General features: G+C 38.0%; 1 protein-coding gene across 1 annotated transcript in view; it reads left to right on the top strand.

Annotated features, from left to right (window-relative positions):
- FBXL13 (F-box and leucine rich repeat protein 13) overlaps nt 1-15,576 on the top strand; it is a 168,100-nt gene that overhangs the window by 2,338 nt on the left and 150,186 nt on the right. The window contains exons 2-3 of the mRNA XM_010946662.3: nt 10,895-10,998; nt 11,460-11,550. Coding sequence (XP_010944964.1) covers nt 10,895-10,998; nt 11,460-11,550 — 195 coding nt within the window. The remainder of the gene's footprint in view (nt 1-10,894; nt 10,999-11,459; nt 11,551-15,576) is intronic.

The following is a 15,576-nucleotide window of genomic DNA, read 5'->3' as shown; positions in this document are numbered from 1 at the left end:
TTGTTTTATTAGACCTTTTTTTCTTGGTCAGATATATATTAACATATGACTTCATAGTGCAAAATTCCAAACTTATAAAAAGAAAATGGATTTTAGTTTCCAAGGGGAGATCCTGAAAAATCTGTGAATCATCAATTTTCCTTCTTTGAAACCATTTTTGTACTGTTATATCAATGCAAGTAGGCCTGGAAGGGTGAAACTAACCTCACAGCCAGAGCTGGGGAGGTAGATGGAGCCTCCTCAAAGGACCTAATACAGTCGTCCCTCAGTATCCTGGGGGATGGTTCCAGGATCCCCCACTGATACCAAACTCCTTATATAAAATGGCATAATATTTGCATACAACCTACACACATCCTACTACACGTCACTTCTAAATAAATATTTAAATAAATCATCTCTAGATTACTTCTAATACCTAACACTATGTAAATACTATGTAAATAGTTGCCTGTGTGTAACAAATTCAAGTTTTGCTTTCTGAAACAATGGAATTTTTTTCTAGACATTTTTGGTCCATGGTTGGTTGAATCCATGCCTGCAGAACCCACAGATACAGAGGGCTGCCTATATTTAAGACTCATGATAAAGCCATTCTGAGTGATGACTCAGTCCAGATTAGCCATGGAGCAGGTAGTACAAGTGGACTTGAGTAGAGGGACAGGGAACATCAGGGAAGTGGTAACCTCTCCTTGCCTTGTTCTCCAATTGCCATAACACTACAAAGTTGTATGAGGCATCCCTGTTTCCTCCTCTGGGTGAGAGCACCTCTTCCTCACCAGCTGTCCACACTGCTTTGCCCTCAGAGAAAAGAGGCCCTCAGAAGTGCTCCCCACAGTCTAAGATGATATTCTTACAAGGAGTCCTCCACTCACCTCTGCTACCGCGTTACCAGCAGGTGCAAAAGAGCAGTTTCCTGGGGCCCCACATACCCACCTTACCCTGGTTACCTGCTTCCCCTAAGTGACTGTCAGGATGAATTCAATGGTGCCTCATATTCCTGTACATCCATTCAACTGACCCTATTTGCCATGCCTAGCACTCTTCTAAAAGCCATCTTCTGCAAGTTTTGGAATATATCATCTTTCATCACAGATTTCCGTGTATATTTAACCTCTTTTGAACTCCATCTACCTGTCCTGAATAAAATCTGGCTATCTCCTTAGGGTATCATTTCTCTGCAAACCTCTTGAACAGAGTCTGGCTTTTAAAAAATCCTGCTTGATTCACTGAACTTACTGAATCTGTTGATTGATATTTTTCATCTGTTCTAGAAAATTCTTGGTCATTTTCAAATTTTGCTTCTACCTAATTCTCTCTTCTCCTTCTGGGACTCCAATCATAAATTCACAAATGCTAGTTTTTATTGTTGTTGTCGTTTTTTACTTTGTCTGCCTTGCCTGTGCCCCCTTTGCTCTGTTCTGTTTATTCCCCATTCTTTTTTTCCCTCTTTATTAAAGTTTGGATATTTTACATCAATTGTCTTCAAGTTGACTGACTCTGTTTTATGCTGAGTCGTCTACTGTTAAATACATCAAATGAATCAAATGAGTTCTTAATTTCAGACAGTATATTTTTTCAGTTTGAGAATGTTCATTTGACTTTTTTATACATTCCAATTAAAATTCTGCATCTTTTCATCCATTTTGTCTATCATTTCCTGTTTCTTTTAACATGTTAGTTGTTCATTTAAAACCATTGTGTTTAATATAAACAACCTTGAATTAAATTTAGTTTAATTATTAGAATAGAATAAATGTTCTTTATTCAAATTACTGGTATGATTTATGCCTCCTAACTGGACCCTAACTGATACAGAAGGCTTAACTGGAAAGCCACACAAGGCAGCTTTCTGGGGAGGTGGAAAAATGACTGAGGTGTAGGAGTATCCTTTGTCAGAATTATACAGCTAAGATTTGTGCATTTGAATTCATGTAAATTTTACCTAAAAAAATTGTAATTGAGAACAGGTGAGAAAATGAGTGGAGATATATATATATATATATATATATATAGAGGGAGATAATACAAGGATCACAGAATGGTGATAATTGTTGAAACTGAATGATGGGTACATGGGATTTCATTATACTGTTGTTTATATGTGTTTGATGTTTTCCATAATAAAAAGTTAAAATAAAAGATAGTCATGGTAGGGTGTTTTTTTCTCATAATGTATGTAGCGAGGGGTGGATGAAATGACAGGCTTGATTTGGCTGTATAGTCATTTTCTGTTTGTTTGCTGTATCAATTATCTATTGCTACGTAACACAACTATAAAACTTCATGGCTTAAAACAACATGATCATTTAGTTTGCTCAAAAATCTGAAATTCTTGCAAGGTTTCTCAGGGAGCGCTTGTCTCTGCTCCACGTGTTCCCATCTGGGGCGGATAGGCAGGAGGTTAAAAATCCACTTTTAAGATGGTTCACTCACATGCCTGGCAAGTTGGTGCTGGATGCTGGCTGGGAGTTCAGTTAGGTTTGTGAACCAGGGGCTGGGTTCTTTTATATGGACCTCTCCATGGGCTGCTTGGGCTTCCTCACAGTACGATGGCTCAGTTGTAAGGGCAAGTGTCCCCAGAGAGAACTAGGTAGAATTTAATCACCATTTATGACCTGAGCTTGGACGTTAACATTATTTCACCTGGATTCAAGAGGAGGGAACACAGACCCCACTTCTTGATGGGAGGCATAGCAGAGTCACATTGCAGATAGAGCTCACAGCATGGGAGACACTGTTATGGCCATTTTAGAAAATACAATCAGCCACACCTGGCTTGTTCATACAAGGGGGATCCAGGATCAAGTTGAATCTCAAAGTATTATCTGAACAAATAACACATGGATCACAACAGCATCACCCAGTAAGTGGGTTTCCACCCTTCTATAAATACCCTTTCTTTTCTATGCTCCCCCAGGAGCACACGTGTCCTGGACATTAACAAGTTGCCTGCACAACATCTACTTCTCTCTTCCTAATGTTTCTTATATTTTCATTCCAAGCCCTACTTCTACCCCACACAGCCTGTGTGCTTCAGGGAAACTGCCTATCCCGATCTCTGGGTTTGGGCCCTGATTGGCTTATGAAACCAGTGCACTCAGGTTCCCTGGCCATAATGTTTGTGGCTATGGCAGCTGGTGGTGAGGACTGTGGGAGACGGAAGATGGGATCTAAACCAGTTGAGATCAGGTTGCTGGTTGAAATGTTGGGACAGAGATACAGTATCTCTGGATGTTCATGGGGAATCATGTGGCCCTGGAAGCCACTGGTAATTACCTTGTGTCCACAAGGAAAGATCGTTTCAGGGTGAAGTGGAGTCTGAGGGAGGCAGAGTGGGGGAAATGGAAAGAAATCAGGTCTCTAGTGACATCAGTAAGTCACTGGGTTAAACTTACCCTAAAGTTTGATCTACCGTTAGAATTTCGAATGTAGGAGGCAACGAATTCCGGGATGAGCTGAGGTTTATTACTTGAAACCTAAAGCATCTGAAGCAACACAAGGGGATTATCTTTTATTGTGAGATTGCCTAGGTTTGGTTCTTGGCTTTGCCAATTACTAATTGTGTGACTTTGAGCAAGTTTCGAAATCTCTCTGCCTCAGTTTTCTTTGTAGTGAGATTCCAGATGGATAAGAGACAGGCCTTTATTTTCTAGAGTGGGAGAAAGGGATTGTGAAAAGGAAAAACAGGAAAAGAAAATTGCAAAATGTGCCCTGAGACAAATCAAGTTTAGGAAAGAATACACGGGAAAGGCGAGGATCTGGAAATGGAGTCCTTTATACTATTCACACTCACGTATCCCTTGTAAAGCCTTTGTGGGCTCCTAGAGGTTTGCAAACCAACTTAGAGACTGCTGGATTGTACATTCTATTCAAGTTAGATAACTCTTCTTTCTTTCCCTTCCCTCCCCTCCCCTTCTCCTTTCTTTTCTTTCTTTTTCCTTCCTTCCTTTCCTTTCCTTCCCTTTCTTTCTTTTTGCCTCTTCTCTCCTCTCCTCTTCTCTACTCTTCTCTCTCTCTCTTTCTCTCTTTCTCTCTTTCTTTCTTTCTTTCTTTCTGACAGTTTAGGCTCTGAACACCAGCCAGCCTTTTCTTCAGGCAAGAGTGGTCAGCTAAAGTTACATTAGACTATTTAATCAGCAAGTATTTGCTGGGCATCTACCATGTGCTAGTAAAGAACACTTCAATGGCTTCAAACACTTGTAGCTGTGACCCTAAAGCTGTCTCCAGCCCAAACTTTTCTCCTGAGTCCTCTGCATCTGTCTGTTTGGGTGTCCTACAAACACATTAAAGAAGTAAAAAGAATACAAAGTAGATAAACAACAAGGTCTTACAGTATAGCACAGGGAACTATATTCAATACCTTGTAATGGCCTATAATGAAAAAGAATATGGAAAAGAATCTCCCTCTATATATACAGCTGAATCACTATACTGTACACCAGAAACTAACACATTGTAAACCGACTATACTTCAGTCAAAAAAAGTAAAAAGAAATAGGTAAAGTTAATTTTCTTAATAAATTTTGTACAAATCAATCTATCCAAAATATAATCATTTCAACATAGACTCAATATAAAGTCATTTTAAATCTTCAAAACTGGGTGTGCATTTTATACTTAGAGCACATCTTGGTTTGGACTAGACACATTCAAGTGCTCAATAGCCACATGTAACTAGTAGCTGCCATATTAGACAATGCAGGACTAGACTATGTAAACATATTTAATAAGCCAAAGAATATTACCTTTGACCCAGAAACGATCATGTCTCTGAGAAGGTATTCTTTTCAAAGGCGCCAAGCTTCTGGAACTTCAGGAAGGGTCTGAGTGGCACAGGGAGGGTGGAGCGGCTGTCTACTGTCCAGTCAAGTTGGTCACCTCCATCCCAGTAATCAGTGTCACACATGGGATAGATGTTCTCACATCTACCAAAAGAAATTAGTATCTATTTTCAAATCTTCAGCAATCACAGTGATTATATTTTTATTGTGAAAATTAAAGAAGTGATATGAGAATGCTTTAGACTGAACATTTGTGTCTCCCCCAAATTCATGTTGAAATCTAATCTCCAGTGTGATGGTATTAGGAGGTAGGGCCTTTGGGAGGTGAAGCCTTCATGAATGGGATTAGAGCCTCACAGTGAAGACTCCAGAGCACTCCCTCGCCCCTTCCATCACGTGAGGGCACTGTGAGACGACCACTATCTATAAGCCAGGAAGTTGCTCTCACCAGACACAGAATCTCTTGGACTTTGATCTTGGACTTCCCAGTCTCCAGACTATAAGAAATAAATTTGTGTTGTTAATAAGTCACCCAGTCCATGGTATCCTGTTATAGGAGCCCAAATGGATGGAGATGGAGAATAAGTCATGGGCTAACTGTTGGCAGGGCTTATTTCAAACCACAATACCCTTTAAACCCTTAGCTGAGAAAGACTCTAGGGGAGACTTCTGGGGACATGAATAGAGATTCAACAAGTGGCCTTGCTATCTTTCTGAATTTTAACCATCCTTTTGAAGTTCTCACTCCTCAGATACTGTTGTATCTTGCATCCCTGTCTAAATGAAGCCTGTCCCAGTAAAGGACAAATTAAATGTATGGAAAATCAGAGATGGCTAGTGTCTTACTCGGCTTGGGCTGCAGTAACAAAATACCCTAGACTGGGTGGCTTACATAGCAAAAGTTTGTTTTCTTGGTTCTGGAGGCTGGAAGTCCAAGATCAAGGTGTCAACATAGCCGGCTTCTGGTGAAGGCTCCCTTCTTGCCTTGCAGATGGTTGCCTTCTCACTGTGTCCTCACATGGAAGAAAGAGAGAGAGAGCGAGCAAGCTGTTTGTGTCTCTTTATTGGATGGTGCTCACCCCATCATGAGGATCCAACCCTCACGACCTCATCTAAACCAAATTATCTCCCAAAGGCCCTGTGTCCAAGTGCCATCACATTAGGTATTAGGGTTTCAATATATGAATTTTGTGGGGGACACAGTTCAGTCTATAGCAGCTAGTACATGTAAGAAAACTAGTCTAACCCCACTGACAAAAACAAAATGTACCTGAAAATGAACTATTTTCCACCCATTAATCAATAAAAATAAAAATTTTATAATTCTCTGTTGGCAAGGTGAAAGGACATTCCTATTTGCTGCTAATGAAAATACAAATGGATAAAATCTTTATAGAAAGCAATTTTGAAAGGTGTACAAAGAGCTTCAAAATGCACCTCTTGACTCTATATTCTTATAGAACTCTGTCTTAAGGAAACAGGTGAAGATATGTATATTTCACCATTAATAGTGATAATATGTGTATCATATAATATTTAATAGTGGGAAAAAGTTAGGAACAACCTAAATGCCACCCATTTAGAACTTACATATATATATATATATATACATATATATATATATATATATATATATATATATATATTTTTTTTTTTTTTTTTTTTTTGCAATAGATTATCACCCAACCTCAATACATGATATTTTGAGGAAGTTTTGGTGGACATCGATAAATGTTCACAATATAATAATTAGCCAGGAAAAAAAAGGAGAATCAAAACTATATATGCTATATCCTAATTTTAATTTTGTAAAAATTATATGTATTGAGGCAAGATTGAAATTAAAATTTTATTAGAGGCTATTTCTGGTTGCCAGGATGATGGCTGATTTTTATTTTCTTTGTTTTTTTTTAAATTTTCCAAATTACATAGAGCATATATTTTTATAATCAGAAAAAGTTTACATATTAAAACAAAATAATTAAATGTTGGCTTATGTGTGGGGAAAAATGCCTCTTTTTTTGTTTTCCCACAGTATTATCAAATGAATTTTATTGATGGAGAATTAGGAGAAAAACATACAAAGAAAGCACAGGAAGCATATAAAAGCATTCATTGCTGGGAAGTGCTGGTTTCCCATCCTAGGAGGCCAGCTGGCTGGCCAGTTTGCAGGCCTGCCTCTGGTCTCTCTGGGGCAAGAGCACTTTTCCGCTGGTTGCTGTGCCAGTTGAGGTGTGAACATACTGTTTTTTAGAGAGCCAGTTTCTGTTCCAGCTCATGATGGCACCTTCATAAAGCCCTCTCACTCTGGCCTGTCTGCGACTAATTGCATACTGACAGATTTCCAAAGGTTTCTTTTTTTTTTCAAGCAGAATCTCAGGGTTCTGAGGACTACTTCTGGGGATGCGACAGGAGTTTGGGTTTTTTTCAGATTTTTTTTCCCCCTGACTTAAAAAGTTAATTTGAACTATACTCCAATTAAAAGAAATTAATATAAAAATAAAAAGCTAACTTGAAACCACTGTGATCAATCACAGGAGATAACGGTTTCCTTCATGGCTTATGTCCCCTGTGTTGCTGCAGACTTGGGTATTCCATCGTAGGCCACCAGCCCCTAGCCCAGCTTCCCTGCAGTCTAGATGTATTGTTTATACAGCAGATACAAACATGGAGACACAGGGTGGCCTTTGTTTTTCAGACCTTGGAGTCAAGTAGTTTTTTTATAACTTTAATTTTAGATTTGAAATAAATGAACTAAATGATCAAAGACTTGGAAATCTGGGCAATAAAATACCCTCTATATATTATTTTAAGATTTGGGGAAAATGAAAATACATTTTAGAAGTTCAAAGTTTTTTAAAAAACTGTACATATAGACACTCAGAGCCTGCGTGGGGAATTGTGGGGAAACTGAGTATTGCCTTCTAATTTCTCTCTCTCACTATAATCATCATTTCTCTCCCTCTGAGAACTCTGAAATTCTCATTCCACTGCTGTTGGACTCTCCTTCCTTGCAGATATTCTTTCCAAAAGACATTGGTATTTTAAAAGATATCATTTAGATAGGAGCCCATAAAATGAAGCCCTATGGCAGAACATCAAACAGAAGTTCATCAAAAATATTTGGAAATCTGTTTCTCCCTCAGTTTCCTACATACTAGGCAGAAGTCAGCATGGTCTACAAACAAGGCCTGCCCATAGGGACCAAAGATGGGCAAGATATTAAGGGAACAGTGTCCATAAAATTATTAAGCAGCTAAACACAGTGATTATAGCTGAGAGTGAGAAAGTGCTTTTCAAGTTGTTTGTTCAGATTTCCATTTTAACAGCTAGGAAAGATTAAAGGAGTTTGCAAAACTAGATCTGCCCAGCAGAGGGCATATTTAAGTTACAAATCATGATTTTTATGCAAAGTTTTCTATTTTTAGAAATATACAAATGATTTTAGATTTTTATGATTTTGATGCAGTTTTTATGCTTTGTGTTTCTGTCATGATTAAGTTTCTAATCTGTATTTTTAAAATATCATATTTATTTCTAAATCACATAGGTTGTATTATCAGAATTTTTTTAGAGACTAGTTGCTGCAAATATTCATCAGGACTTTGCATATATTAATTCCTTTCATTATCATGATAGCCCTATGACATATGTAGCTTTATTATCCCACGTATAGTCACGGAAATGGAGGAGCAAGAGAAGTCACTTGGCAGAGGTTACACAAGATCCAGGATTGCAGATCCAGGATTTAAACCCAGTGGACTGCACTCACTGCATTATCTTGTTTTCTCGAAAGATGGGTAGGAGTGGGAAGGAGTAAAAACAACTGTCCTGGATAAACCCCTGTTTGTTGTCAGTACTCAGACATTTTTCAGGATGTTTGAGAAAAATGGCGCAGTGAGATTAAGGAGGCAGAGCCAAAAGAAAGTGGAGAATTGCACAATTGTTTTGTGAATTTACAAGCCTGAGAAAGCCAATTAAGTCATAGTCTTTTTTGTCGTTGACTGTCTAAGTTTTCACTAAGAAGGCTAGCAATAATAAAGCCCTGATTTCTTTTTTTTTAGAGTCAAACATTCATCTTGTGGGAATGTTTGCATATTTCACCTCTGCTTATAAAGACCAAGCTAATTGTTCTATAATTTTTATTTTCACTGAGCAGAAAGAAAAAACATATTGACTCACTATGTTTCTTATTTGCATGTAGCTATGTACTGTTCACACAATAATATATGAAACCTCAGGATATTTTATTTTGCCCAGTGAGAAACTATGAACAGTGAGGTTTCTTACGCAAAAAGTGAACATCTGAACTATGCTATTTCTGTATGACTTTATTAGCATTCCAGAGACGTATCCTTTCAACTTGATTTGATTTCTACAGGATAACTTTTCAGAAAAAGTAGTTTTCTGGTCCCTGGAGCTTAGAAATAAAAAGAAAATAAGCAATTTCTCATACTCATTAATTAGATCCCAATTTTCTTAATAATTTACTTTAAAGTTGAACTCCACTAAAGCACTAGTTCTCAGATTCTACTGTGCTAGAAATCACCTGGGGAGCTAATCAAGGCCCCATCCTCAGAGACCAATTCACTCCATAGGTCACTCTGAGGCAGCTGTCCTCTAGGTACCAAAATAGGATGAAGCAGAGGACGTGGAGTAGGGAGTAGAGGAAATCAGTACTCTGGGGTCAGAAAACAGATGGGCTTTTCATTAGGGTTATTCAGGGAGCTGTCGAAGCGTGGCCTCCAGGCCATAGAAGATTTCCGCCCTTAGTAATAGACTAAGAAGACTATTCAAATCCAATTGCCACCGTTGGTGAGAACACTGATCTCCTGTGTCACTATATTCTCTAGGTTTGGTGGAGAAGGAAATCAGTCTGCAGATGGCTGAGGGCTCTCTGAGAGCAGCTGGTGGGGGGGGGGGCTAGGTGAGGAGGCAGAGGTGGGGAGGGAGAGACATCAAGGTCTACCATTTTGCCCTAGTCTTCAAGGCTGGGTTCCCAGCCTGTGTGCTGCACACAAAGATGGGGAAATAGCTACTGCAAAGGGGAAAATGTGTTGTGCAGGGCCAGTCAGGAGAAATTATCCTCTTTTTATTTGAAGGAACACTATGAGGACTGCTGAGAGTCTAAGACAGGACTCCCAGGCCTCGATCTGCTGACACTTGGCCCTTGGAGATGGGAATAACTCTGCATGACTCAGGGGTGGAATTATTTTGTTCATGGGAAAGAGGAGTAGGAAAAAGCCAGCAAGAGTAGGCCCTAGTGGAAGAAGGGCCAAAAAGAGCACCTCCCCCACCAGGCACACGCGCACGCACACACGGACACACACACACACACCAGGAGACCCAGCAGTGAACCAAAGAGGCAAAGAGGAATGTCTAAGGAGGACTGCACGTGGTTTCTGTGGGGTGTGTGCTATAAACCCTTTTCTCTGTCTCAAATGGAGATACATTCAATATACGCCTCACCAATCCTTTTACAAGAAGTTTCTTCTTTTGGGAAGAAACTCATAGAACAAACTATGACAGCAGCAGCTTCCTGAGGTTCCATATATGTGCCTTAAATGTTATTTTGGATTGAATTCAGTAAGTTATTTGTTTCTCACCTATGCGACCTGTGCTATAATTTCTCAAGTACATACTCTGCTGCTGCTGTGAATGATAAAATACAGAAGCATTTTAAAAAGACTTTTTGAATTCACAGTAGATTTTGATATTGATGGTGGATTTTCTTAATCAGTTTTATGGTTGGGTCTGAGGAATTTTTGACTTTAAAAAGGAGTTCCTCGTATTTAAAAAGAGTAGAAACCACTGATCTAAGGTAATCGCAATTATGTCTTCAGTGGGACTATAAAGTGCTCCTCATATAATGCAAAACAGTGTACAACAACTCTTGCATTTACAGCGGATTTTTTTTTAAAGAGTGAAGGTAAACTGCATTTTGGTTTGGTTATTTGGTAACTGAATAAAAATTAAGGGGTATCTATAAAGCATGTTTACTTAAAAAAAAAAACCTGTCACATTATTTGACTTTGTCATTGTTTGAGAGAAAGTCTTTCAAGTAAGAACATGAAAATCCAGAAACACTGATACTGTTTCTTTTTCCCCAGGCCCTGTTATGTGGTCTACTTGCTACATGTCCTGAGGATCCCCTGAAGTATTTAGAGGAAATGATCATTGCTATAATGGAAAATGGCCTTGAAAGTCTTCTCTGGTAAGTATTGTTTTGATTTATGGTAGGGGGTATTTTATATTGAAGTTAAAATACTCATTGGTATAGCATCAAAAAAAGGTCTTGCTAATGAATGTTTCTAATCTCAAGATTGTTAGAGAACTCCTTCATAGGTTTCTAAGTCCCAAAGGCTTCAAAATAGAAACAATTTCCCCACTGGTTTTTAACTTGAGAAACATAACACACTGTCATCAATAATGTGCTCATACAGCAGTTTATATCAAGTTAGAGATGGGGAGAGTGAGGCATGCCCTTTTGGGGGGCACAGCAAAATCCTGAGGGGAATAGTTTGAAAAAGCCCTCCAGGTGACTCTGACATGCCTCTCCCAAAGGGAAGTGTTCTTGCTTCCCCTCAACCCATTAGAATCACTGATTTAATTATATGGAACTAGTTAATATGAAACAAAATTAATTTTTGACTGCATTTTATGATTTTATGAAAGGGATATATGCATTGATCCATCAATGAAACCCAAAATTCGGAGACTGTCTGAGACTTACTTGGAACAACTTTTTGGACTGGATGATCAACTGGTAAGTATTATTAATCATGCATTCTAAACTCTAAATCTTAAGTTTGGATGGAAGCTCTCTAACAGACATTAGATTTCATCAGAGGTTTGAGGTCAGACTCTTTTTGAAACTAGGGGCATTCAGAAAAATGAAGGACCATTACACACACATACACACACACAAACACACAGCCACACTCACAGTAACTTCCCCAAATTTCTAAGAAGCATCTGGACAGGCATTTATTCCTCTTCTTTCCAACAAAATCTTTCTATTAAATTCCCCCCTTTCTCCTTATCCTCCTCTCTTACAGAAAATAGCATTATGGAAAGTTTTAAAGGAGGATATTTTCTTCCCTTTCTAATCACTTCCTCTGTATCCCATCCCCCCTCCATTCTCTCTGCTGTCTGCCCAGGAATTATGTTTCTAAAGATACGGCTAAAACATTAATGAGATCTAAGTTAAAAGCCAGACCAATTTAATGAAAGGAACAACCCGTTCCAGCAGCTGGTTTTGATCCTGTCAAGAGGGCAAGGAAGTAATCCAGGATATGGAGACTTTTAGAACAAAGACTATGTATCTGAGAGAAGCTAAAATAGCAAAAGGCATATGTGGGGAGAGAAACAGCAACACCAATTAAGCGTATGATACCTCTAGATCCCAGGCTGGTAACTCAGTGAGTGCAGGCAGCGCTCTGGAGTTGCTGGTGAAGTTGGACACTGTAAAGTGGAATCAAAGTCATGGTCGAGGTGGGTGCTGAGAGCCTGGAACCGTCTGAAGCATCGTTTAGAAGGATGGGTGGAGAGTAACGCTAGATCCTAATCAGTGGTCTACAAGAAAAAGACAGAAACAGAGGGATGAGATGTTTCTGCCAAGCTTGGGATGATTCTGAGGCACCAACACACTGGGAAGGCCCCACATGATTGATCCCCATTGATCTGCATCATACCGTGTGGGTGTCTTAATGACTATCAGCCACAGAATTTTGATCCACCATGAGGTGCAGATACCTGCAAACTGCGTTCTTGGAGGCGTTTGGGGGCAACATCAGGAGCTGGGGTGGGGGGAGACCCAGGAAATGGGATTCTTGGTCCTCCCCTCCTTACCCCTTTCCCCATAGAACAGTTCTGCACTGAGTGTAATGTCACATGATAAAAGCTTGAAAACCACTGCTGTAAGATACTAAAATTATTAAAAACCACAGATCTCGAAGGGTAAACCACAGATCTCGAGGGGTAAACCTCATTGTCAATATTTTGAAAATGACCTTACACAATCAGATTGTGGCCAATGACTAGCAAGTAGCCTATAAAGAATCTTTAAAAATATTCACTGAATTCTAAGAGACACCATAGCTACTTCAAATTTAAAGTTTTTTTAGAAAAGGAATTCTCAGATATTTCATGACATTGAAAGCACAAACTATTGGAACCTGATAAGATTTAAAAAGGAGTATGACAATTCACCAAGGCTTAGAAAGGATGCCTGCTTTATATTCATAAGTTAGGGAAAAAGAAACTAGATATGACTTTGCCAATGTAAATCTGTAAGTGCCTAGCATTGCTTGGGGGGCTCAGCCTAGGTTGGATAGATTAATTCATTTCTCCTTTACTCTCACAGAAAAATGAAATTTTATTTTACTTTTTTACAAAGAAGCCAGGCATTTTAATCCTCAATGTTTCTAATATTTTAAATTATAATATACTAAATAAATATTAGCTTTGCTCCCCACTCCCATTTTTCTTCCTTCTAACTGACAGTTACAACTGCCAGAGAATTTTCAATGTTTTGATAAAACATTTTACAGTCACAGACAGTTGTAATTTTTCCCATTGATCATTAAGATTGCCTTGCATGGTTTCAGTGTGTAGTCACTTTTATGGCCTCACCCTACACAGTCCTGTACAACAAGACAGCCTGCTTATATGCCTATTTATAAATATGTGTTTGTTTCAATTTGTGCAGAGAGGTTGAACACAGGAAGCTGTGAGTAAGCTGAACTGTTATCAAAAAAATAAAAAAGAAAAAGAAAGAAAGAAAGAAAGAAAAAGAAAGAAAGAAAGAAAGAAAGAAAGAAAGAAAGAAAGAAAGAAAGAAAGAAAGAAAGAAAGAAACTGCTTTCATAATAATAGATAGAAAGACAGATTAACTGTGTGCTCCATAATGAAAGAACCAACCATTGTAAGGAGGAAACTAACTTCAAAGACTTGATTCTCATTTTTTAGGAAATGAAATCTCCAGATGGGCCTACTAATTATAAGGAGAAAAGGCATCTATAACATTAAAAATATTTTTTTTAATTATAGAAAAATTTAAACATAACACTAAAGTAGGGAGAATACATAATGATCTATCATTCAGCTGAAACCATAATCAACATTTTGCTAATTTTGGTGGGTTTTTAAAAATTTTTGAATGCACTTTTTTTTTTTTTACTTTCCATTTTACACCAATGCTAATGGAGAACAAAACAAAGGGCACTAGACATTTTCATTAAAAAATTTTCTTTGAGATTTCAGGATCAATGAAAGGTTTTTCCCCTCTCATTTAAATGCCCCCTGAATCAGGGACCTTTAAGTAAAAAGATATTGGAGGTGGCAGGGAGATATGTTTTCTATTTCAGGATTTTTTAAAGGTATGATTTCTAAATTTTCTACTTGGCAGTTGCATGCTTCTTCTTCTTCTTCTTTTCTTTAATTCAGAACATAAATTGTCTTCTGCTAACTTTATTCCAGGTTTCAGGGGTTAAAGTCATTGAGACAATACATGTGTACTTTTTCATTTTAGAAATTTGTCTATTAACAGAGTGAGGCAAATAGGGTAGAAACTTTAGGAACAAATATTTGCCTATCTTGTTAATTATTCTTCCCTCCCCCTTTTGCTGCAGTATTAGAAAGTAATTCCCAAGAACTGTACTATTTTGCCAGTAAATAGTTCAGTGTGTAACTCTTAACAAGAAATAACATTTTAGAGAACGTAGTACAGTGCCGTTATCTGTGAAATGCAATGAAATTAGCAATAATTCCTGCATATCCTCTAGTGCTGATTATATTCATATATATTATATATATTCCATATTCAGTTCATATTTGAGCTTCCCAAATTGCCTCAAAAACGCCTTTTTTACGTATGGCTCTGTTAAATCAAAATCCATCCAGGGTCCGCATATTACACCTGGTTGTCTTGTCATGTACCTAATGTCTCTTGTAATCTTCAATAGTTCTCCTTTTTTCTTTTTTCCCATACTTCAACTTATTTGTTGGAAAAAAACAGATCATCTGCAAAATGTCCCACATTTTCATTTCTCCTCGAATCCTTCCATTTGTTGTATTTCTTGTATTTCTTGCAAGTTTGTAGTTAGGTCTACACAAGTGAGAGTCAGGTTCTTTTTTCCTTTTTTCCTCTGGTGACAAGGATACTGCAGACAGGGTATTGGGTTCCACCTAGTGCATCATATCAGGAGGCACCCATGGGCTGCTTGACCCACTTTTAATGAATCTTGATTCCTGTAGACATCAATCTAATTCCTTGTTAGTTTCATCCCACAATACACATATGATGGTTTTGAAATAACAATACAAGACTGTTAACCATAGAAATATGGAAAGCAGTTTAAGAAAATCATGCAATTCTTTTTGCCTTTAATATGTATATGTCCTACCTGGTATTTTCATTAAAATAATACTTTTTTTTGTTAACCTAGAATAATTCTTTTTTTGTATCAATGGTCATCTTTTTTCCTCTTTGATATAATTATGCATAACATTCCTGAGAGCAAAATCAAAACAATAAAATGAGGAGTATTCAGAGTATTGCTTCCTTTCCTGCCTCTTTACCCAACCTATTCCATTCCTTTCTCTAGGTAACCAGTTTTGGTAGTTTTTAGTTTCTCTCTCCATTGTTTCTTTTTGAAAAAATATGAGCAAATACACTCAATCTTCCACCCCTTTGACTTCTTACACAGAAGTAGCAGACAATGCAGCCTTCTGCTTCTGGCTTTTCTCACTCAGTACATCCTGGAGATCGCCCCCTTACACGACTTTTAAA

The sequence above is a fragment of the Camelus bactrianus genome, chromosome 7 (assembly GCF_048773025.1).
Source record: "Camelus bactrianus isolate YW-2024 breed Bactrian camel chromosome 7, ASM4877302v1, whole genome shotgun sequence".
NCBI lineage: Eukaryota > Metazoa > Chordata > Mammalia > Artiodactyla > Camelidae > Camelus > Camelus bactrianus.
The sequence above is the reverse complement of the archived record's forward strand: the minus strand, read 5'-3'. Positions and strand labels throughout refer to the sequence as shown.